Source organism: Muscardinus avellanarius (assembly GCF_963383645.1).
Source record: "Muscardinus avellanarius genome assembly, chromosome: 6".
Taxonomy (NCBI): Eukaryota; Metazoa; Chordata; class Mammalia; order Rodentia; family Gliridae; genus Muscardinus; species Muscardinus avellanarius.
The window spans coordinates 49,918,536-49,943,061 of NC_137791.1; the positions used below are offsets into that span (position 1 = coordinate 49,918,536).

Consider the following 24,526-nt stretch of genomic DNA (forward strand, 5'->3'; position numbering starts at 1 on the left):
AGTACTTCAGGGCTAACACCAGCAACCTGCCTCCTGCTCCTTGGTTCTCAAGCTTTCAGTCTTGGACTGAGAGTTAAACACATCATCATCTCTGGTTCTGAGGTGTCTGGACTTAGCATGAGCCATGCTAACCATATCCCTGGGTCCACAGCTTGTAGGTGACCTGTTGTGGGATTTCCAGAGTCTGTAACCATGTGGGATTGTTCCCCTCATATGTCTGAATGTCTATCATCTCCCACCAATCCTGTTTCTCTGGAGAACCCTAATACAACTGTTGTCTGCTTCTATGAACTAAAAAATTGTATTTACCTGCCTAATTACTTTTTTTTTTTTTTTTGCGGGTTTGGGGATGGAACCCAGTGGCATTCGACTTCCAAGCTACACCCCCTGCCCTATTTTTTAATCTTAATTTTAAAACCAGGTCTCACTGAGTTGCAGAGGGCCTCACTAAGTAGCTGAGGCTGTCTGTAAACTGCGATCCTCCTGTCTCAGCCTCCCAAAGGCGGGGATTACAAGCGTGCACCACCATGCTCGGCCTGATTACTTTTAATAGGAAAACCACTTTCCATTCCATAACTAGAGCTGAAAGTCTTATAGTGAAAATATGTCTGGTAGGACATATAATATGGGTGAGTCTCACTTGAAAGGTAAAGCATGACACCATAGTACTCTTTCTTTTGTTTAGAACAAGAGTAAGAAATTAGAAAGGCCTGGGCCTAGAAGTGAGGTATATGGAAAGGGAAGAAGCAAATACAGGCTAGCAAAACCAAAGGTAAATTCCCTTTCATCACAGTTGTGCTGGGGGCCAGATCCACTGAGCATCTAGTTACAAAAACAAACCAACAAAAAGAGGTCAAAAGTATGTCATATCCCTAGGTGCACACACACCCAGAAGAAATGGTGTTGGTAATGTAACCTTTGTCTAGGATTTGAATTACTGATTAAGAAAAAATGTTAATGAATGACTACATTGCAGTTGACTGGCAAAACTGTTATCAGTCAGTCTATGAAACATGGTGCCATATTATAAAATAGAAAATTCAACATAACTTAGATAAGTTAATCTCAATTAATTTAGCAAACAACCAAAGAGCTTGAAGACAACAGAAGTGCGCCCAAGCGCATCACTGACATGTCAAGAAGCAGTTCATTCTGAGAAGAACCAACATGGGTGGCTGCACATGTGCACAGACAGAGATGCTAGGAGACTTAAGTTCTCTGTGAAGCACTTACATTGTTTCCTGGCTTAATCTCTAAAAGACCTCATGAAGTATATACTATTCCTGTATTTTACCCATTAAAGTACTGAAGTTTAAAAGTGTTTGGTATACCTGTTAATAGCACACACAGCTTATCACACTGTCTGAATCTGAATTTATGAGTGAGTGTGTGTGTGTGTGTGTGTGTGTGTGTGTGTGTTTTGTTGGGGGATACTGGGGATTGAACTCAAGGGTGCTCTACCTTTGAGTTATACTCCCACGTCCGTCCGTCCGTCCTTCCTTCCTTCCTTCCTTCCCTTCCTTCTCTTCTTTTTTTTTTTTTTTTCCATTACTGGGGATGGAACCCAGGGACATTCTACCTTTAAGCTACAACCCTAGCCCTAGTTTGTGTTTTTTTTGTAATATTTTGAAACAGTCTCACTGAGTTGCAAAGGGCTTCATTAAGTAGCTGAGGCTGGCCATGAACCATGATCCTCCTGTAGCCTTCTAAATGCTGGGGTTACAAGCATACACCGCCATACCCAGCTGTTTGTTGTTTTTTTTTTAAATGAGGTCTTACTAAGTTGCCCAGGCTGGCCTTGAACTTAACAATCCTCTGTTTTTAGGACTGAGATTACAGGTGTACACTCATATCTGGCTATGAATTCATGATCTTAATATACTATATAATCTATATACTCAGTCATCTGTTTATTTTTCTAAGACAGAGCAAAAATCAAGCTTTTGTTTAAAAGATATTAAAATCTCAGAGTACACAATATACAAAATATTTAAGATGATCAAGAAATAGTAAAAGTTTCTTAGCTGATGCTGAAAACATTTCTCAATAGAAATGTTAGAAGAGTTTTAAAATCTGTCATTTCTATTGCTATGAGATAAATTTCTACTTAAAAAAAAAACTGTATTCACTTAAATTACTGCCTTGGTTTTGCTCCTGGGGAATTAAATCTTCCAGAATTCACATAGTGGATACATCAAACTTACTTTGACCTGAGGGTAGGACTTCTTGTTCTTTTCACTGGATGCTCCTGGGAGTCCACCATGGGAAGGGCCTTCACAAACATAACGAAAGCGAAATCCTCTCTGAAAAGACAAAGAGCCAATGTGTGAGAGATATATATTGAAAATGATAGTGGCAAAGTTACATACAAATTTTTAATTTTTCTATGTGCAACATGAGAAGAAAAACATGAAACTGTGAGAAAAGACTCTGTAAATGAGAATGACTTTCCTTAAAGTGCCATGAAAATGATATTAACTGATCCCTGTGCAATAAGCTATAGCTGAGAGGCTAGAGCACAGAAGAAGCTAAGCCTTTGGATGCTATGTGCTACGGCTTGTCTGAATGGAAGCTTCTTTATCTCAAATTGCTGCTGCCAAGCTCTGAACTGGGCCATATGGGTTAAGGCTATGCTTCTTTGACTGTTACTTAAAGGAATTCCTTTATCTGCTCAGATTACAGCTTGGGGGGGGGCTCTGGAGTGTCTTTTTAAACATATTGCATCAATGTTGCAGAACACACACTGTGCTGCACAGGCAGGCTTCTTGCAACAGTGCAGAGGACAAGATTTATGATTTTATGCTTACTGGTGTAACTGAGTTCAAGTTTGAATACTAACTGAACTGAACAAATCCCAATCCAGAGAGTCCCTTATGTTATGTGATCCAAGAATTTAATGGATATGGTTCACCAATGAAGAGTTAGTTGTGAAATACTATGTGAACTACTGAGGGCTCATGAATGCCTACATGCCATGTTTTTTCGTGTGTACAGAGATTATACGGGACCATCTTTTAAGGTCTACTCTAATTCCAATAATTTGTGACTTATAAAGTAACTTAATTATAATTATGCATATTTGAATACAAAGAATATAGTGAAGACAATTGTGCAAATGGACATCACCACTGTATTAAGAAAAATTTCACTGTATATTCTGAAACATTCAGCTTTATAATAATGTCCATCAATTTTGGTAGTTTTGGTAGTTTTTAATTGTACAATCACTTAACTCCATGAATTTTCTTTTTTCAATTTCACTCTTGAGTGAAAAGAAAATGTTAACAGATTTTTAAGACATGTCCTCATCTTTATTTTTATTGTGAGGCAGGTGCCATATAAACACCATCAGGAGTGCCCCATACTCTCTACTTTCTGGTAAGAGATTTTTACCTTACATACTCATACAACTACAGAGTCACAGCCCACACAAGAGTTTTAATAGCTTTGAGCCCATGGACTAATGTAAAAGGCTTGCAATACTTAGTCTGCACTGCATTTCATTATGCCTATAGGGTCCTGCAAATCTCTAAGTGGTCCAGGTAACTTGAATTTGTTTAAGCCTCTGGGAAGAACCTTCAACTGTTTCTACATTTTTCTGAGGACTTCTACATTTCCAAAGAAGTTTGGTCCTAAAATACATTTCACTGGAGGAGGAAGGCCTGAAGCAAATGCCCCAGCCTGGGGAATTCCTCAAAGCTCCTGTCACTCTGCAGTGTGTTTACAACTCCTCAAAGTAAGACCTAAAACAACTTTTGCACCTGGCTCCATAGGAGACCCCAAGCCTAAATACCAGGGCAATCTTTCAAGGTGAAAATTTTTTTCCTCCTTCTAAGTTTATTATCTCAGGCATTTTGTTACAGTAGCTGAAAGCTAACACATCAAACAAAAATTTACTTCAAAATCACACCTCAGCATGTGCAGCATTTTAAAAAGCAGACCAGATAGAAGGTGCTCAAATACTATCACAGGTACAGGGTGCAAGACAATTAGAAGATAAACAACATTTTAGTTGCACAAGACAAACGAACATCAAGTAGATGTGTGTGCCAACATTTGGGGTACAATGTTTAAAAATGGACAATTGAACTGAACAGACACTTCACAAAGAAGAAATATAAATATATGAAAAATGTTCAACATCATTGCCAATCAGGGAAATGAACATTAAAATCACACTGAGATTCTTTGAGATTGGCAATCATCAAAAATATAAACAATAGGGGCAATTCTGCTATTTTTGTTTCTCACAAAATTCAAATTAAAAAAATATAAATTCAGCCCTACACCTTTTCTAAATAATTACTATTGGTTTATTTTTAATAGCTAAATAAAATTTCTAAAAGCATGAAAAAAACCACAGCATATGCAAAAGCCTCCAAAACTGGCTAACCATAAAGAAGATATTTACTGAGCTGTGCATGGTGGTGTATGTTTGTAATCCCAGGTGGAGACTGGTGGAGCACAGTTCGCAGACAACCTCAGCTACTTAACAAGGTCCTTCACAACTTAGTGAGATGCTGTTTCAAAAAATAAAAAAGACTAAAAAATAGGACAGGGAGTGTAGCTCAGAGGTAGAATGCCCCTGAGTTCCATCCCCAGTGCCACAAAAAAAGAAAAAAAAAAAGAAAAAGAAAAGATATTTACTTGACTGCTAATCAATTCAAACATGACTTCAGCTTTAAAACAGCATTAGAAGCTGGGTGTGGTGGCGCACGCTTGTAATCCCTGCACTTGGGAGGCGGAGACAGGAGGATCTTGCTGGTTTGGAGCCAGCTGCGCTGGCTTAAGAGACCCTGTTTCCAAATAAAAAGTATAAAATAGGTCTGGGAGTGTAGCCTGGAGGTAGAAGGGCTTCCAAGAACCCCAGTACCACAACAAGACAAAACAAAACAAAACAAAAAAAATCACACACACAGAAAACAAAAAACCAGTATTAGATAATTAACACTAAATAATACAAAGCAGAATTGGATATTCTAAACACTAGTAGTTTATGCTCTGACTTGTCACTGTCAGAACTGGGAAAAAATCTGTGCCAAAAAGGCTCCAAAGAACATTTTTCTAATTAAAAAAACTAATGAAGCAATTCATTATCTTTAATTACAAAATTATTTTGAGGCAATTGGAAAATATATAAATGAAGATTTTTATATTTTATTGAGAGTGGCATCAAATCTTCATAGTGTGCTTATAATTTAAAAAAAGACTGAAAAGATATTACTCTTTTTTTTCGGTACTGGGGATAGAATCCAGGGCATTCTACCTTAGAGTTACACACCCAGCCCAATTTTATTATTTATTTACTTATTTTTTATTTATTTAACAGTACCAGGGATTGAACCCAGGGGCATTCTACCTCCGAGCTATACCCCCAGACCTATTTTTTTACTCTTTATTTTGAAACAGGGTCTCATTAAGTTGCAGAGGGCCTCACTAAGTAGTTAAGGCTGGCCATGGACCTGTGACTCTCCTGGCTTAGCCTCCCAAGTACTGGGATTACAAGTGTGTGCCATATCAGGCTAAAATGATACTACTCTTGGTTGCATCAGAGTATCTAAATATTTATGCAAAGTATTTTTTTTTTATTTTTGGTGGTACTGGGGTTCCTGGAAGCCCTTCTACCTCCGGGCTACATTCCCAGACCTATTTTTATATTTTTTAAATTTGGAAACAGAGTCTCTTAAGCCAGCGAGGCTGGCTCCAAACCAGCGCGGTTCTCTGGTCCCCGCCTCCCAAGCACGGGAATTACAAGTGTGTTCCACCACGCCCGGCTGCAAAGTAGTTTTTAACTTGAGGATGGAAATTTATATATTTTTTTTGTTCAGGAAGACAAAATGTCTTCGACTACATAATCTGGATGCATTTCTGACTCTAAATTTCTGAGATTAAAAATTTGCAAATCCACAGCCATTCATCTTAGTACCTCTATTTCCTTAAAATGAGTCATCAACCTCTAAAGTGAGGCAACATCCATCCACTCAGAAAGTGTAACTTAAACACAATCTTCTTACTTTCACTGAACTCAGACATCAAAATAACACCAGCTTGGTAAACAAACACATTGTTTTACTCATATGAGCTTTAATGTATTCACACATGATGAGTTAAACTGTGAATTCTGAAATGACATTAACCCTTCAGGTAAATCATAAACGTCAATTTTTCCTGATGACTGCTTGGTCCATGATAAGGAACTGCATGTTGAAACTCTTATTCTAGTGCTATGCTTATAAAAGTAAGTATTTGAAAAGTACTTTGGTTTGCAAATTTGAGTTGACTTATTCATTTCATAGATTACCCAGATTTTACAAGTTGGGAAATTTTCCATGATGCCAGATTACTGTAAAAAAAATTTAGAAAATAAAACCCACTGGTAGAGTCTTTGAGAGAACTGGTGACTTCATATGAGAAATCACTGCTGCAGGGGGTGGACATGGAGGTAAAGCAAAGACAAGTGTTACTGGCAGTTTATGGAGGCAGGATGTGATGCCTACACACAACTAGAACAAGGCTCCAAAGTTTCCTGTGGAATTCCTGTCCCACAACAAAAACTCTCATCTAACTTCAATCTAATAAGGATAGTAGTTTGGTCATCATTAAGGTATTTATATTCGTGCGTGCGTGTGTGCGTGCGTGTGTGCTCACGTGCACATATTTTACTGGGGATTGAACCCAGGGGCACTCTGCCACTGAGCTCCCGAGCCTTTTTATTTTTTATATTGAGGTAGGGTCTCCTTAAATTACTAAGGTTGGCCTCAAACCTGTGATCCTCTTATCCTAGCCTCTCAGTTCTGGGATTACAGATGTGTGCCACCATGCCTAAGATATTTATATTTTAAAAATGAATATAAAATCTATTACATGTATAATACCATGATTCTGTAAGCCACACTGTAGTGGATACTTTATTTAATATCTTGACATTTAAGTTTTTAGCATTTGTTAAATGTTGCATAATATAAATGTTCTTCACCTGAGTTACTACAAAGAACACTTAGGAATGGCATTGGGTAATAAAATGCAGAAAGACAAGCATAGACATTCTTATTGTCATACACGTGTGATAAGCACATCTATTCAAAGACCTGTGACTATCCTCACTCTGTAGGACCCTCTATCATTACTTCTGTCCCCTAAAAATTGAATGTCCTATGGGTAGATATTGAAGATTCTCTGTCCTCTTCATCTACAGCACTGGAGCTGTACAATTTCCAGTAAGTATTCATGCACAGGGTTGGGACAGAGTTTTGAGGCCATTTCAGTTCTGAGATTTCCTTTATAAAATCTGATGGTAAGAGGAAGAGCCTGCAAGATAAAATGTTCTTCTCCTTTCTACAAAGAGGATGTACCTAAAGCCAACATTAGAGGGAAGAGAATTCAACAACCCATTCTAATAGTTTACCTCCAGTTGGTACTTTTAGTGCCTTAAGTTACATTTTCCAGAGATAAAAGAAAAGTCTGGAGCTGCTAGAGAAGGAGGAAGGGGGGGAAATACCACATGTGCACGGATGTGGCTGATGGATGTAACTCAGTAGGTGTGAACTGCGTGTGTGTATAGTATTTCCTTATAAGTGAAAATAAATGGAAATAACCTATGCCTTTCCTGGGAGTGGCTGATAAGGTAAGCTGGTAAAGATAGAAGAGAATCAGGGATCTATAATTAACTGGAGTTTTACAGAACTGTGTACTGAGGCTCAAGATCATTTGAAGAATGACTAAGAAATGTAAAGTGGCTGAACAAGTGTTACATAATTGGGCACGTCGTCAACCTTCCCGATAACCTACTTTGTTCATAAAGTTTACTTACTAGCATTTAATGCTTAATACTAGATGTAGGGATCTAACATCACAGAAAAAGTCCCATCCCTTTCTTCTTACCTGTTTAGGTTGCTCTAATATTTGAAGGTATGGGCCATCTGCTAAAAACAAAACAACAAACAGAAACCAAAGATATTATGAGGCTTCTCAGATTTGGTATAAAATGTAAAGCAAGTAAAAACCTGAATTTATTTATTTATTTATTTGGTACTGGGGATGGAACCCAGGGGCTTTCTACCTCCAGGCTATACCCTCAGTTCTATTTTTTATTCTTTATTTTGAAACATGGTCCCACTGAGTTGCAAAAGAGGCTGTCTGTGAACTGCAATTCTCCTGTCTCAGCCTCCCAAATGCTGGGATTACAAGCATGCGCCACCATGCCTGGCCTATTTATTTATTTGTGTGTGTGTGGTACTGGGGTTTGAGTCCAAAGGGTATTCTATCTCTGAGCTACACCCCCAACCCTATTTTTATTTTTTATTTTGAAACAGGGTCTCACTACGTTGAGGAGGGCCTCACAAAGTTGTCAAGGCTGGCAATGAACCTGTGATCATCCTGCCTCAGCCTCCCATGTACTGGGATTACAAGCATGAGCCACCACACCTGGCTTATGCTAATGTTCCAAAGGACATTTCTCTTCCTCCTCTGAAATACAAACTTACCCTTATTTTAACAGTAGCTATACAGTTTTAAAGATGCACAATAGATAAATGTTTGCTGGATGGTGATGACATACTGCCCAGGACTGATGGCTATCAAAGACTGAGATGTCAATGACCCCAGCAATCTCCTCCTCAGCATAGCATTTGAAAAAATACAAACATGGATTAAAAGCAGCGGCCACTTCCTGGGCTCTGTGACATTTTCTTTTGCCTTTATATCAATGGACACTGACTCTCAGTCCCCTAAGAGACTATACTCAGTGTCAAATGAAGAAAACTTGAACTGGCAATCTACACCTATGGAAAACACAACGCTCCCAGATTATTTCTTCTTACACTCATTTTCTGTCCTTTTCCCTTAACTGAATCTGTAAGTACAGCCTTTGATACCTAAGTCGTTTGTTTCTCCCCTCCTAAGTTTTGTCTATGACACGTAGTGAACTTTTCTTATTAATCAATAACTTTTGATATTTATATACAATTTCTGAATATTGCACTCCATATGAACTTTGTTCTAAAATACCACAAGCATTTTAGAAATTCCTGAAAATAATATAATTGAAGATAGGTGCACACCAATTAATCATTGCAAAAACATAAAGAAAACTAGAGGCTTAATTCATATTTTAACTGTATTTGACATGAAAATTCAAAGGAAAGCTAGAACTTCTGGCAGCAGAATGAGAAAATCCCTAAGCACGTCAGCTAGCTCTTCTGTTCAAAGCACCCTAACCCATATCTCTGCAATCAACAAAGATGTGTGGTAGTGCTTATTAGTTTGAATCTAAGTTAAGATGTTTGATACTAAAAATATTCTAGAAGAATGCTTCTGTGTCCATTTGAATTTTCTTTGCCTATCGGGTAGAAGCCTAATTTTGGGTGAACTTGTAAAGAAGAGATAAACCTTCAGGTTGAAATTTAAAATAAACTATACTGTAAAGAGAATTTATTTTTATCTTTTCAGTATTATGATTAGTCAGGATAAAACTAGAGCACCTAAAGAAACAAAAGTTTAGTTATTTTTTGTTATTATTCAACTAATTTACAAGGAAGCAAGTTGAAAAATGGCTGCAATTGAAGTGAAACAAAAAGGTACTCTTTTTTTGTGTGATACTAGGGATTGAACCCAGGGGTAGTCTATCTCCAAGCTACACCCCCAACCCTATTTTTTATTCTTTATTTTGAAAAAGAGTCTCACTAAGTTGTGGAGGGCCTCACTAAGTAGCTGCCACTGGCTGTGAACCTATAATCTTCCTATCTCAGCCTCCCAGATACTGGGATTATAAGTGTGTGCCACCATGCCCCGCTAAAAAAAGTACTTTTTAAAATTCAAGACAATGGTTATAACTAATTTGTTTTGTTAAGGAAATAAAACTGATTAGAAATAAAAATATTTTCACAACAGTAATCTAGAGCCTGTATGACCATTTAATAGATATAAAGATATTTCCTTTAGAACACTAAATGAACATATTAAGACAGCCCCCGATGAAAACAGTATTTGGTTAAGATGTCATGGAAAATATAGGGGAGTACATTTACCTTAAACCTCAAGTCTTTTCCTTATTAACTCTTCCGAAATTTTTATACTTTTGGTATTATTCTTTTCTGGAGGATTTAATATCCTTTAAATATGTGAAATATTATATAAAATGGGGCCTTCTTTCTCCTTCAGAGAACACATTCAGAGATAGATTTGTTATGCATATATTTGTTTTAAGGCAACTTTCTTTTGACCACATTTCTGTGGCACGTAAGTGACATTCCAATGTGCAGAGATGTTTAGATTGCAGTATAATGTTACAGAACAAACAACTGTATAACAGCACATAGTTTTTAACAACTAGTTGGTCTATTAATGTTTTAGACTTCGAGAAATCTAGAAGATTGAAAAAAATCATGAAAATTCAAGTTAATATTGGTTTAGACAACTTTTCCATCCCTTTAAAATTTTAATAAAACATTTCATCTATCATGAGTTGTAAAAATTGGACTAAGCTACTGCTACAAAGAGGTATACCACACAGATAATAACTCTAGAGTAATAATCAGAAAAAAATTAGGCATAATTTTTAATGTTTTTCTAATGTTATGGCAAATAATTTCTACAACATGAAGCTCTGAGCACAGAATATTTACTGAGATGTTTCTTTTGATAATCTTATTTCTATGTCTATAACTTAAAGAAAACAATTTTAAAAAGAAAAATCTGCCTCAGGATACTATTTGGTATTCATAAGGCATTAAACAGAAATGTGTTTATTTCCTGAGGGCAGAACCAAGTTCTTATATTTTCAATAAAATATTAATACTAGAAAAACTACTTTGAACCCTAAAATAAAAAAGCTCACCGAGAACACAGATGCCACCATGATGTTTACTAGAGCACAGGAAACTAACCTAGAGCTCAAATTGGACAGTATTTCCCAAGATAGCTATGGTAGCCTAAAAAAATGTGCTTTGAAGGGTCAAGAGAGAAAGGCCTTTGGAAGATCACATCTGCTACTGAAGAAGAAAGTATAGAAGGATTTACTTTCTTCCCTCCTATGAAGTTTGGGAAATACTTCAGACAGAAATGAAGAAAAATATTCTGATCTAAATAATGGAAGGTAGCTGGGCATGGTGGCGCACAGTTGTAATCCCCACGCTTCGGAGGATCGCACAGGTTCGAAGCCAGACTTGCTGTGGCTTAAGAGACCCTGTTTCCAAATAAAATATAAAATAGGTCTGGGAGTATAGCCTGGAGGTAGAAGGGTTCCATCCCCAGTACCACCAAAAAAATAAAATAAATAAATAAATAAATAAATAAATAAATAAATAACAGAAGTACCAAAGCAGCCATAGTAATTTTAAGTGAGAATGATAAATACTGGATAAAGTCCCCCCATGAGACAAGCAAATTCATTGTAGACAAAATATCTGTTGTCTACTTCAGTAATGACCAAATTGTATATATACAATAATTTACCCACATTGTTTTTGAACATCTGTTAAGATCCACTGATGATGTGAGGCATGCAACAAAATAAAGAGTCATCAAACTAAGCTTATAAGTCAATCAGTTAAAAAAGAAGCTAATCCTTTGGGTGTGGTAGCACACACTTGTAATCACAGTACTTGGGAGGCTGAGACAAGAGAATCTCAGGTTTGAGGACAGCCTCAAGAAATAGTGTGACTCTCATTAATGTGGAAAGACACTGTTTCAAAATAACAAAAGGCTGGGGGTGTAGTTTGGAGGTAGAATGTCCCTGGGTTAAATCCTCAGTACAGAAAGAAAGAAAGAAAAGAAAGAAAAGGAAGAAAAGAGAAAAAGAAAGAAAGAAAAGAAAAGAAAGAAAGAACCAAACAAATAAAAAACAGAGGTCAAAGAGCCGGGCATTGGCACATGCCTATAATCCCAGTACTTGGGAGGCTGAGACAGGAGGATCATAGGTTAGCACCAGCCTTAGCATTGTAGTGAGACTTTCAGTAATTTAGAAAGACCTTATTTTAAAACAAAAACCAAAAAGAGCTGGGAGTGTAGCTTGGAGGTAAAATGCCCCTGGGGTCAATCCCCAGTAACACAAAAAAAGAGGCCAAATAAGGTTGAAATAAATAATTTGTGACTGTTAATTCATATTAGGAGGAAGGATTATTAGGTAAGTTTTATTTAATTTTTAAAATAATTTTTCCACTGAGTTGATCTTCATGATTTTTATAGACTCTGTTTCTATAGTGCCAGGCTTGCTAGCTGGTAGGCACACAACAGATTCTCAGATAAATTTCTGGAAAAGAGCTAAGGAATGGAGACTGCCTTGTAGAAATGCAGAAAAAAACAGAGAAGAGCTAAGAGATAGCAAGAATGGGAGAAAAGGAAGTCTTGATTTTGAGTAAAGAAATTCCTTCTGAGTTGTCCTAGTACATATTAGCAAACGTGGTTGCTAATGCAATCAGTGAGGTACAACATTTTTGTACCAATCTGTCCTGATTGAGTATATTAAAAAGTTTGTTTTTAAAATATAAATCACTATTTCCTTTCTATGTGTGTCACTGAATTTCTAGAAGAAACTATTAGCAATCTTGATTTTTTTTTTTAAGTGAAACAATACAACCAGGCAAAAGAGATGGCTTTCTTACCTGTTGCCAGTGGCATCTCTGGTGGAAACAACTGTTGATTAAATATTGCATGAGGCAAAGGATTCAAGTGAAATATCTGTAAAGAAGAAAATTTAAGTCTTATAGTAAATACTTTTTCAACATTATATAAAAAATGTGAAGTAGAAACACCTACAAATGAATTAACAAGACTAAAAACTAAAGACAAAAACAAAATCCTGAAAATAATTCAAATCAGCATTAAAAAAAAAAACCTTTATGAGACCTAATTAGACGCTCATGTGCATGGAACTTAGGTAACAAAGGGATCAGAAAAAAAATAACCTTCCCCAGAATCAAGGACTTGGTTTGCTTACTAGCACATCTTCAGGGCCAAGTGTATACTTAATAAGCACTTGAATGAATGATTTGAAGCACCTACTCTCTTAGAAAAATAAGAATATAATCCTGAAGACATATTTTTTATTATGGTAAATATATCTCTAATCTAGCCACCCAATTTTAACACCAGAATGAATATGCCGGGCGTGGTGGCACACACTTGTAATCTCTGCGCTTGGGAGGCTGAGACAGGAGGATCACACAGATTCGAAGCCAGCCTTAGCTATTTAGTGAGACCCTGTTTCCAAATGAAATAGAAAATAGGTCTGGGAGTATAGCCTGGAGGTAGAAAGCCTCTGGGCTCCACCCTCAGTACCACACACACACATACAAAAAGCATGCATAACACCAGAATGAATTACTGACAGCAGCTCTAGAAGAATCTATAGAATAACTGAAAATATAATTTATAAGTCCAAGGAGCAGGTAACTGAGCACTTGGCCACCTATTATTTTTTCCCTGTCTATTTTCCTACCACAATGCAAAATACCTGGAACTTAGTGGGGGCATTAACAACACATCTCTCCCCAATGATGTCCAAATCATAGTCCCCAGAACCCACGAAAGCTACCTTACATATAGTAAAAGGGATTTTGCATATGTCACTAAGTAAGGATGTTAAGATCAGGGAATTACCCTGGATTATCCAAGTGGGCTGGGTAAGAGATTTAGGAAATCAAAGTGAGTAGTAGTAAGTGCAATAATAAGAACTAGAGGCTAGAGACACAGGATCCACAAGCCAAGGAATACAGGCAGCCCCTGGACGCTCACAAGCTCACAAAGGCAGGAAATGACAGCCTCTAGGAGTACAGTCCTGACAGCTCCTAGATTTTAGAATCCTGATGTCTGGGCTGTAGGAGAATAAACGTGTGCTGTTCTAAGCCACAGGCTGGTGGTAATTTGTTACAGCAGTAACACTAAACCAAAACAGAAAATTAGAAGAGTAGACATACAATAGTTTGATGGAATTAAATTATATCTTGATAAGCTACTATTAATTATGACAAAAGAAAATTTTTTCTTATTTAGTTCAGTTAGAAATTTATACTCATGGCCGGGCGTGGTAGCGCACGCTTGTAATCCCCGCGCTTGGGAGGCGGAGACAGGAGGATCGCGCAGGTTCGAAGCCAGCCGCGCTGGCGTAAGAGACCCTGTTTCAAAAATATAAAATAGGTCTGGGAGTGTAGCCCGGAGGTAGAAGGGCTTCCAGGAACCCCAGTACCACCAAAAAAAAAAAAAGAAAAGAAATTTATACTCATATTTCTGAGCTTACTATTTTATCCTTAAGAAGTACACAAACATAGAAACCTATATTTTACTTTTTATGATAGGCTAGCTAAGTGGGCTGGAGACCAGCATTTTTGTTTAATAGCCAGAAGGACAATTTGTCCCTTATCCTTAATATTAAATTATTAGAGCTTCTCGGGTACCTAAGAACATAGTATGGCCTAGTTAAATTAAGAGAAAAATGGTATTTAAGTAAAACTACAGATCCAGTTGTGAGGGTTGCAATTTTCAATGAGGAACAAAAAGTGTGCCCCATTCCAATGCTCACTGATGTTCAGAAAAATGAGCCCTGCCTTAAACAGGGTATGCATCAGTCTCAGTGGCTGCAGCTTACATTCTTACTAGGTCAGGGTGAAAAGCATATTCCAAAAACAAGGGGCTAGCTCACTGAGGACGCGCACACCTTAGGAAAGAAAAACCATTAAGTGCAAAACAAAGGGAAAAATACAAACAATCAACAGAACTATCAGAATGTGCCCCTCCCCTGTTGCTGATGAGCACAAAATTGCCCACATAAGAGACTTTCAAAATGAAAGTCTTCAGCAGGTTTTACTCTTGTGTGGCATCACGGCCCATCTCTTGTTGATAAGATTTCCTGTGTACAGACAGGAAAGCATGGTTTTAAAACCTAGCAGAAACAACCCTTGTTCTGGTTAGCCTGGCTTTAATTGTTAGAAACAGGATATTAAAAGTGAAAGGTAAAACCAAGGCTTTTGATAATATGCGTAGCCAAATGTCTTTCATGTTGCAGTCAAAGTAAACGTTCCTAGATTTATCTGATATCACCATTTTTATAATAATTTTGGAAAGGATCTTCTAATGTGAAAAGCTACCACTATTCTTTTTAATTCAATCAGAATATTATATCAAGAGTATGACTGCTCTATGCCTTACAAAAACAACATTACATCACTAAGAAGTATTTTATTTTTCAGTCTAGTTCTTTGCAGGGGTAAATGTGGGAAATCCATTGTTTTGGATGGGTATGACTAAATTTAAATGTGGAATGATAATGAATTTTGGACCAGCGTGTCCTGGAACCTGGTATTCTCTCTCCTGATCTAGCAAACTATGCCTTTCCAATCTCAGCTTACATAGACTTTCTTTGAAAAGTCCTCCCTGACTCTGCTCTTCCCTGAGGTGGCACCCTGCCACCCCTCTCAACACTTCTCTCCCACTCTGCGCAGACTGCTAACAGCATTTATTACCATATGGAAACCATGTCTCTGTCACTCCTATTAGATCAGCAGTTTCCTGAAATTAGTATGTCACTTACTTTTGTATCCCTGCTATGCCAACATTCTTCATAAAAATATCTCAATAAATAGGTAGGGAATGAATAAATTTCTTAAAAATTTAATAATGCAGTTAAAATTACTCCAGAGTCTGAATATGGGTTTTAAGTGTTTCTATGCATACATAAGAGAGAGAGAGAGAGAGAGAGAGAGAGAGAGAGAGAGAGAGAGAAAAGAAGAAGAAGAAGAAGAAGGAGGAGGAGGAGGAGGAGGAGGAGGAGGAGGAGGAGGAGGAGGAGGAGGAGGAGAATACATAAATTTGTTGGACTATTCAATATTTCTATAGGCTTGGGATATTTTAAAGTAAAAAGCTGGGGAAGAGGAAAAGAATGTTATCTCTAATGGCTAATATAAAAATAACAGAGTTTTATGCTACCAAAGCACATTTATTATCCACATAGTATCTTTAAATGCCTATGCATGTGGGGCTAGCATTTATATTTTTCAAATAAGAAAACTGAGGATGGGGGGGTGCTAAGTGATTCCTCAAATTCAGAGAGCTGATCAGTAACAATCAGCATTTATATAATGATCTTTGAATTCTAAGTCCAAAGGTCTTTTCAACTATACCAATCTCCCTCATTAGAAAAGTTTAAATAAATATTATAATGGGATTAAGTGAGTTGAACTAAATTCCCCCTTTAAAGAGATATGTTCATTTCCTAATTCTTGTTAGCTGTGAATGTGACCTTCTTTGGAAATACAGTCATTGCAGATAAGTAAGTTAAAGTCATAGTGGATAAACCCAATGATGTATGCCTTTGGAGGAAAAAAAGAAAACGGTGTTTGGATTCAGAGAGACAGTAGACACATCCAAGGATGAGGAGCATGTAACAACAGAAGCAGAGACTGGAGTGATGTAGCCACAAGCCAAGGAGGCCAAGGACTGCCAGTAACCATCAGAAGCCACACCAGAGGCATGAGGCCCATCCCCTCAGACCTCCTTGCTTTCCACTTCTAGTCTCCAAAACTGCCAGAGTATGTTTCTGTTGTTTAAATCCACAGATTTGTGGTAATTTGTAATAGTAACCTTAGGAAACTAATACTACAGCACATTTCAACTCTTATGGCAGCAATAGGTAGGTTAGGGCTTAAGTTACTCATTTTATATGACATGTCCTCTCCAACCTTACCTGGAGAGACAGGGAAACTTAGAAAAAAATTAAAGAAATTTTTACTAATATTAGAGTTTTCTGATGTTGAATTACTGGGGTTGCCACTGTATATTTTGAAATATGAATACATTTAAATAAAATTATCAGTGAGATTATAGCACTTACTGGTCCAGGCCCTCCCAAGTACGGATCATCTTCTGCCATCCTGGAGCTGTAAAATAAAACAAAACAAAACTACAACACTGAAATGAACCTTAAAAAACCCACCCTGGAATTCATGCAGGGTAAACTGTATTATTCCCAGAAGACAAAATAAAATTATTTTAAGAAGACCTTAGAAGGTGAAAAGGACATGGTGTGTTCCTCTTTGGTGTCTAAATCTAACAGGAGAGAGATTGCATAATGAAGGAATTACCACTTATGTATGTATGATCCCAAACCCTTATGCTAAGTTCACACAGTGGCTTGAGTTTTGGACAACTGCTCTTTATCCTCTGTATAAAAATCAGGCATATTTAATTTTTCAATACTTGAAGACATTTCTTGGCATTTATTTATTTATTTATTTATTTATTTATTTATTTACTGTGGTACTAGGGATTGAACCCAGGGGCATTCTACCTTTGAGCTACTTCCCCAGCCCTTTTTATTTTTATTTTTGTTTTGAAACAGGGTCTTCCTATATTGATGAAGTCTCACTTCTTGCTGAGGCTGACCTTGAACCTGAGATTCTCCTGTCTCAGCCTCCCAAGTGGGATTACAAGTGTGTATCACCATACACAGCTTTGGCTTTTATTTATATTTTCCAACCCTTGTGAACTCTGCAATTGTCCTAGAACTGTGTCCAAACTTTCTACCAATAACTGTGGCTGAGAAGCTGGAAAGGACGGGGAGGACTGCTACAGTGAACCAGGCTGTCCTCTAGGGTGTTCCACCAAAGCAGGCCATTTTCCTGCCACTTTCAAGTGGAACAGAAACTCTGTAATATGAAAAATAAAATAAAGGCCGGGCGTGGTGGGGCATGCTTGTAATCCCTGCGCTTGGGAGGCTGAGACAGGAGGATCGCACAGGTTCGAAGCCAGCCTCAGCTACTTAGTGAGGCTCTCAGCAACTTAGTGAGACCCTGTTTCCAAATAAATTATAAAATGGGTCTGGGAGTATAGCCCAGAGGTAGAAAGCCTCTGGGTTCTACCCCCAGTACCACCAAAATAATAATAATAATAATAATAATAATAATAATAATAATAATAAAGTCAGGGATGGCTGCACATGCCTATAATTCAGTACTTGGGAGGTGAGACTGGAGGATCACAGGTTCGAGGTCAGTCCCAGCAATTTAGTGAGGCCCTTTTTAAAATAAAAAACAAAATGTGGCCGGGTGTAGCTCAGAGGTAATGCCCTTGGGTTCAATCCCCTGTATTATACATAAAAAAGTAATAAAAATACAAAAATAAGAGTCCTTCTTATCAGGGCTATAAGTCTCAGATTTATTAATCTCCAGCCAAATATTACTATACTGAAAGCCTTAGCAATATTCTATCACCCACAGGCCCTGATAAAAATGAAGCAGCACATGGTCAGATAAAGACAGCATCTAAAATCACATTATCATATGCCATTTACTTGCTCAAGAAATATCTTTTTCATTACCTTAAATGAGGTTAATTTTATTGCAATTTATTTAGATCAAATTTTAGGTATGTGACATGAAAAAAATGAGAAGTTTTTTTTTTTTTAAAGAGAAGGTTGTAAGCAAATATTAATTCCTGAGGTGAATTTATCAACCTTTTCCATGAAGTCTATAAAGCAGTAAAGGGAACTTGGGGTTGCAGCTGTCCACCAAATTTCTTCTGTCTTTCATAGCTGTGGCGTTGCAGCTGGAAATGTGACCGCCCAGCTGGATTTCCCCCACACTTCCTTGGAGTTAGCTTCCTTGAGTTAGAGTTAGTCATGTGACAACATGCTCACCACTGTGAAGTCAGAACTGCTGTACACTACTTTCAGGTCTGGACTTAATCTTGACAAGCTGCCTTTGGGTTTTGTTCATCTCTCTACCAGATAAACCCAGATGTGGAGAAGTCCTGACACCTACACACAGGTGATGATGAAAAGCCTAGGGGATGGCGTATAAGTAAGGTGGTCAGACTCTGGATTCCTGAACACCACCATGGGACAGAGCTCTTTGTCCCTCTCAACAGCTGGTGGCACTGTAAGAAAGAAATGAATTTGCTTGCTTTTCATCCCAATGAAGTGTCAGATCTCTTTGTGAAAACAGTTTAGCTTTTAACCCAATAAAAACATCATCTACACTCCAAAAAAGCACAAAGTCCTCAAATGAGGAGCCTAACTTCTGATGAAATCCTCTTCTGCTAGAGCACTGTGTGACTAATGGAGACACAGCCTGGAGTTCCCAGGGGATACAGAACAGATCCAACTTCAAGAAAAGGGAAGAGAGGAGCCCTGAGTCCTATGGAGAATGACATCCATACAGATCTGCAAGGAAATACTTGCTTAAAATACGAAACCAGTGATTGAGAATATTCAAACAGCTGCAGTGAAACATACATCTATTAAGATAAAAAGTTTCAAGAGGAAAAACTGACTTCATGCAGTAAAAAGAAACTAAATCATTCAAAATCAGAGTATGACCTTCGATATTAACTAAACTCACTGTGGCCTCATTTCTCATTTGTAAAAATAAAAAATTTAATGGGACAGATATTTGAAAAGGGTAGAACTTGCCGGGCGTGGTGGCGCACGCTTGTAATCCCCGCGCTTGGGAGGCAGAGACAGGAGGATCGCGCAGGTTCGAAGCCAGTCGTGCGCTGGCTTAGGAGACCCTGTTTCCAAAATGAAAATGTAAAAATAGGTCTGGGAGTGTAGCCCCGAGGTAGAAGGGCTTCCAGGAACCCCAGTACCACCAAAAAAAAAAAAAAAAGAAAGAAAAAAAAAGAAAAGGGTAGAACTTTGTTGAACTTGGAATATGTGTTAGCCAATAAATACCTATTCAAAGGACACACCTTCTAAGTCATAACATTCTTTGGTACGCTTTTTTATGCATATGTTAAATATATACCTACATTGTAATTTTGCATATGTATTTATAAATGTTTATCTATTAATCATTAGCATAATTTTCAGTTCTATGAAGAATGCTGGTTAAAAAAAAAAGGTTACACTGAAATACAGTGCCAATACTAGTTATACCAAGAGATGCAAAACTCCCTATCCTTAGAATACCACCACATGAGCCCAAACTTCATTTTAACTTTAGGTTTTCCATTAATCTGGGGTGATACTGTAAATCCTTCCAATATTAGCCCACCATCTTCCAAAGCAAAAGGAAACTGGAGGATTGTTGACTTGGTAAACTGACAGAACCCATTTAATGCCTTTGTAACACTGGGGTGTGTGTGTGTGTGTGTGTGTGTGTGTGTGTGTGTGTGTGTATTTTTAAGTGTGGACTTAACATAAAGCAGCTCTCACCATAAAAACTCAACTAAATCTACTTTAGTAGCACCATTCAGGGTAATTATCATATCACTACTATAGACAAAGCCATAATGAAGATGTCTAAATTGTAGGCAAACCTCCAAATTAGACAGTCTTCACTCCTATAACAACCCCATCTCAAGATGTATGCACTAATACCTGCCTAAAAACACAGATTAAGAAGCCCAACATTGCCCAGGGACTTGGACAGTGGTTAAAATCCAAACTTGTACAGCCTTTGTAAGAGCTAACTTACTGTGAAGAACTGAGAGGTAAGAGTCACCAGTAGGGTGATGTCAGTGTTAATTCACAATTTAAAAATAAAATGTCAAAAGAAACCAAGAGCCATTTGGAAAGGATGAATCACCAAGAAATATTTGCATTAATTGTAAAACAGGTTTTATTTCTAAAATGTTGAAATGTCAACTAAGCCTTTGGAGCTAAAGGATTAGAAAAGACCAGGGAAAGCCCCATCTGTTCCCCTGCTCCCCGGCCCTCCCCTCACTTTCCTTTTGCTCAGTTCTGTGCTTTTGAGGAAGGACCTGAAACAGAAAGGGAGATACTGAGTCTACAGAGAAGATGGTCTAACCTCTCTCCCCCAGGAGGTTTGCAGGAAGATTTTCGTACCATGGAAAGAGAAACAGAAAATGTAGAATCAAATAAAATGTGCAGTGAGTTGTCTGCATTTTCACATGAAAAGCATAATGTTACAGCCAGCCTAGTTCTGAATGTGCGATGAGTTTCAGGGGAGGCCTACTGTATAACTTTCTGCACATCTGTGATAACCTCCCCACCACCCTACCCCCAACAGTAAAGTCTGGCACACAGGCTTCTTGGTGAAGGCAGCTGGATTGAGTGGATTAACTTCAAAGTCCTGGGGTTAAACCATTAAAGATGGAATTGGGGCACTCAAGAAATATATCTCATAAAAAAGCACCTTTTCAAGCCTAAAAGAATGATTTTTTACGGCCCACTAGAGATCATACTTTGCAGCTTAAAAAGTATTAATTTGCCTGGTGTGGTGGCACATGCTTGTAATCTCAGTACTCGGGAGACTGAGATAGGAGGTTCAAGTCCAGCCCCAGAAACTTAAGTGAGGCACTCACCAACTTAGTGAGATCCTGTTTTAAATAAAAAATAAAAGATTCTGTTTTAAATTAAAAAAAAATAGGGCTGGGGGTAGCTCATAGGTAGAACATCCTTGAGTTTAATCCCTAGTATCCCTCCCCCCACACACAAAGTAGTAATTTAAGTGTGATCCAGAAGATACAGCTGGGAATTAGAGGGATGAAGTGTTTTTATTTTCAAAGTTGTAATCAGCCACTTATGCATAATTTTAATACCTTCTCAAGGAGAAAATTACAAGACAAAAGGTGAAATTTATACCATTTCTATGTTGGATAACAAATTTATAAATAAAAAATATGCTGAAGACACCAGAGTAAATTTTTTGGAGGAAACACAATATCAAGTATATGTATATGTGCGCTGCATATAATATAAAACATTCAAATGAGAGTAGGTTGTGATTCTGCAATTCTACTTTCAGGAATTAATACTAAAGACTTATCTAAGCAAGTATGCAAAAAGAAAAAAGTATAAGGATATTCACTGCCTCAAAAACTAGAAACAATCTAAATATACTTTGATAGTAGAATGTTTCATTATAATTATCTAATACTTAAATATGCAACCATTAAGTAGTATTCAATAGATATATATAGTAACATCAAAACTTTTGCTAGATGATACTTTTTATATTTGTTATCTAACTCAATTATGTAACTGAAAATATATTTTTAATAGGAAAAAGATAAAATCAAGCCTGTCCTGAATATAAAGTTTAGCTCTGACATCTTTAACAATTAATAGCATACAGTGAATAAAATATGAAGTATGAATGAACACAAAATTTCTAAGTCCTCCTGGAATCCTCTTCATAAAAAATACAATAAAAAATTTAGCTTTAAAAGCACTGTTTATTTGCATCTTTCTAATACCATCCATACTGTGCTAGTGATAAAAAAAAAAGGTGTCAGTGGGCTTGATGCTTTTTTCTGAAGAGCTTATTTCCAAAACTTTTTGAATTTTTTCAACAGGAATCAACATTTGTATTCTGCCACATTTAGATATGTATACACTCACTTTTTATTTTTCTACTTCTTCCATTTTCATATAAATATTGCTTCATTTGGATGTAATATCACTAATTAACATGTAGGATAGCTACCTAGTGAATACAAACCACTGTGCTCAGAGTGAATAAAGATAAAGTCTCTGCACAATGATCTGTCAATCCAACAGGGATGGTAGACTCAGATAATTCATGTAAAGCTTATTAGCATAGTGAGTAATACACAGCAAATGTTAGCCATTTTATAGGATAGCAAAAATATATATGTGTTCATAAATTATTCAAAGTAATATACACAGAAAGCTTTAGGTGTTCTGAGAAAAACTAAGTGTTCTCTTTCTTTTTGATACACATTTATGGGTATGCTACCACATTCTCTCTCCAAAGTGGTTATGTGTTACTGCTAGATAAAATGTATATGTTTTTCTCCCAGGGGACATTTGGCAATGCCTACAGTCATTCTGGATGTCACCCGTGGGTGAGTAGTCCTAGTGGCTTTTGTGTGTGGAGGCTGTAGATATTGCTAAGCTTCAGTAAAATATAGGACAGCCCCAAATGCCAATAAGGCTGAGGAGGACCCCCAAAAGGACACCATTGTTTCATGGCAGTACATTGGTTCACACAGAGAAAAATTAAACTTTATTGAATACCTACTCCAGGAAAAGAACTGTGGTAGGTGCTTCACTATTTCATTTAATTCTCATATCAATCTTGGGAAACATTGTTCCAGGTAAGGTTTAGGGGGAAAAAAAAAGCCATTTGCTCAGGTTAGTAGAGCAATGCTAGCTAATCTGACTCCATAGCCTATGGATCTTTTGTTTGTCTATGATGTAGATGACATTCCTCTGAATTATTGTTTATTTTAATGTAGGCCTTTGCTTCTGCTTCCGGTCTCACAAGTGCTCTGGTTGGAGCTAGTCTATTCATAATGTCAGCCGCAAGCAGGAACTTACAGGGTTATCACCTGTAATTACAGGGCAAGAGGTTGCTGCCGGCCACCGTAACATTCCTTCAAGTTATTTTTTCAGATAAAGTCCTCCAAGAAGACCACAAGGAACTATGGTCTTTAAAACCAGCTCAAATTGCCCAGTTGCTCCTCTAGGTACTAGAGTAGAACTTGCTCATTATAATTTCACTATAATGCTAAATTCTCTACTGCAGAAACTTCCAGTCAGCCCTGACTGAACGTGTGGCATATGAAGAAGTATGATCTCACACTGTACTTGCAGGGATGTGCCCTCCTGTACACGCATCATGAGTCTCCCAGTCAGACCACTTTGGGAAAGACCCCAATGCTGTCCTCACTTGCTGCAAGTATTAAACCTTTTTCCACTCTTCTTCAAGATTCTGGTATGCTTATTGGCACCACAGCCACCAAGGGGCAAGCCCTGTGTTACCCAGTGTTCAGTTACAGTGACACAGGCTGAGAAGCAGAAAAGGGCTCTGGCAGTAGACAAAATTCAAAAGTCATTCAAAATGTAATCAAATATGAAAGTCAACGTACCAAATAAAGTTAATTTAAATGATTATTACTTACAATATGCATATGCATATATACACATATATACATACATATACATATATATATATATATATATATATATATATATATATATACACACACACACACATGTATGTATGTAAAATCTCCACATGCCAATAATCCCAGTACTGGGTAGGCTGACATAGGAGGAGCACAAGCTCAAGACCAGCCTTTGTGACTTAGCAAAACCCTGTTTCAAAATAAAAAATTTTAAAAGGAGGGGGGAACTGAGAGAGATTGCAGCTCAATGGTAGAGTGCACCCTGGGTTCCACTCTCAGTATCAAAAACAAAACAAAAAAACTGTCTATCTCCATGGGTAAATTGGAAAAGATAGAAGGAGAATAAATTAATTCTCTCTGAAACAAGCCTATAGGGGAAAAAAGCCATATTCACTGATGTTATCATAAAAGTATATATATGTAAAACTAAAGTGTACTTGAGCCATGTCCACGGTGGCTGCAAGGAGGAGACACCTGGAAGCCCTAGTGGCAAGGGCACGTGTTCAGCATCATACATAAGATATATTTGAAGTGTGACCCAAATGTTTCCTTCTTTCATTAATTTAGTCATTTGCCTAAAAATAGTTATGTCTACTATGTGTCAGTTTCCAAAGACATAACGGTGCTCAAGAGTAACACAAGTCCTTCTCAGAGTTCACAGTTGTGACAGACTGAAAACAACAGCTACGATTTTTTTTTT

At 37.4% G+C, this 24,526-nt stretch overlaps 1 protein-coding gene across 1 annotated transcript in view; it reads right to left on the reverse strand.

Annotated features, from left to right (window-relative positions):
* NFKB1 (nuclear factor kappa B subunit 1) overlaps window positions 1-16,861 on the reverse strand; it is a gene marked incomplete at both ends in the record, with an annotated part of 117,378 nt that extends 100,517 nt beyond the window's left edge. The window contains 4 exons of the mRNA XM_080697182.1: window positions 2,205-2,303; window positions 7,882-7,922; window positions 12,600-12,675; window positions 16,823-16,861. Coding sequence (XP_080553308.1) covers window positions 2,205-2,303; window positions 7,882-7,922; window positions 12,600-12,675; window positions 16,823-16,861 — 255 coding nt within the window. The remainder of the gene's footprint in view (window positions 1-2,204; window positions 2,304-7,881; window positions 7,923-12,599; window positions 12,676-16,822) is intronic.
* Between the last annotated feature and the right edge of the window lie 7,665 nt (window positions 16,862-24,526).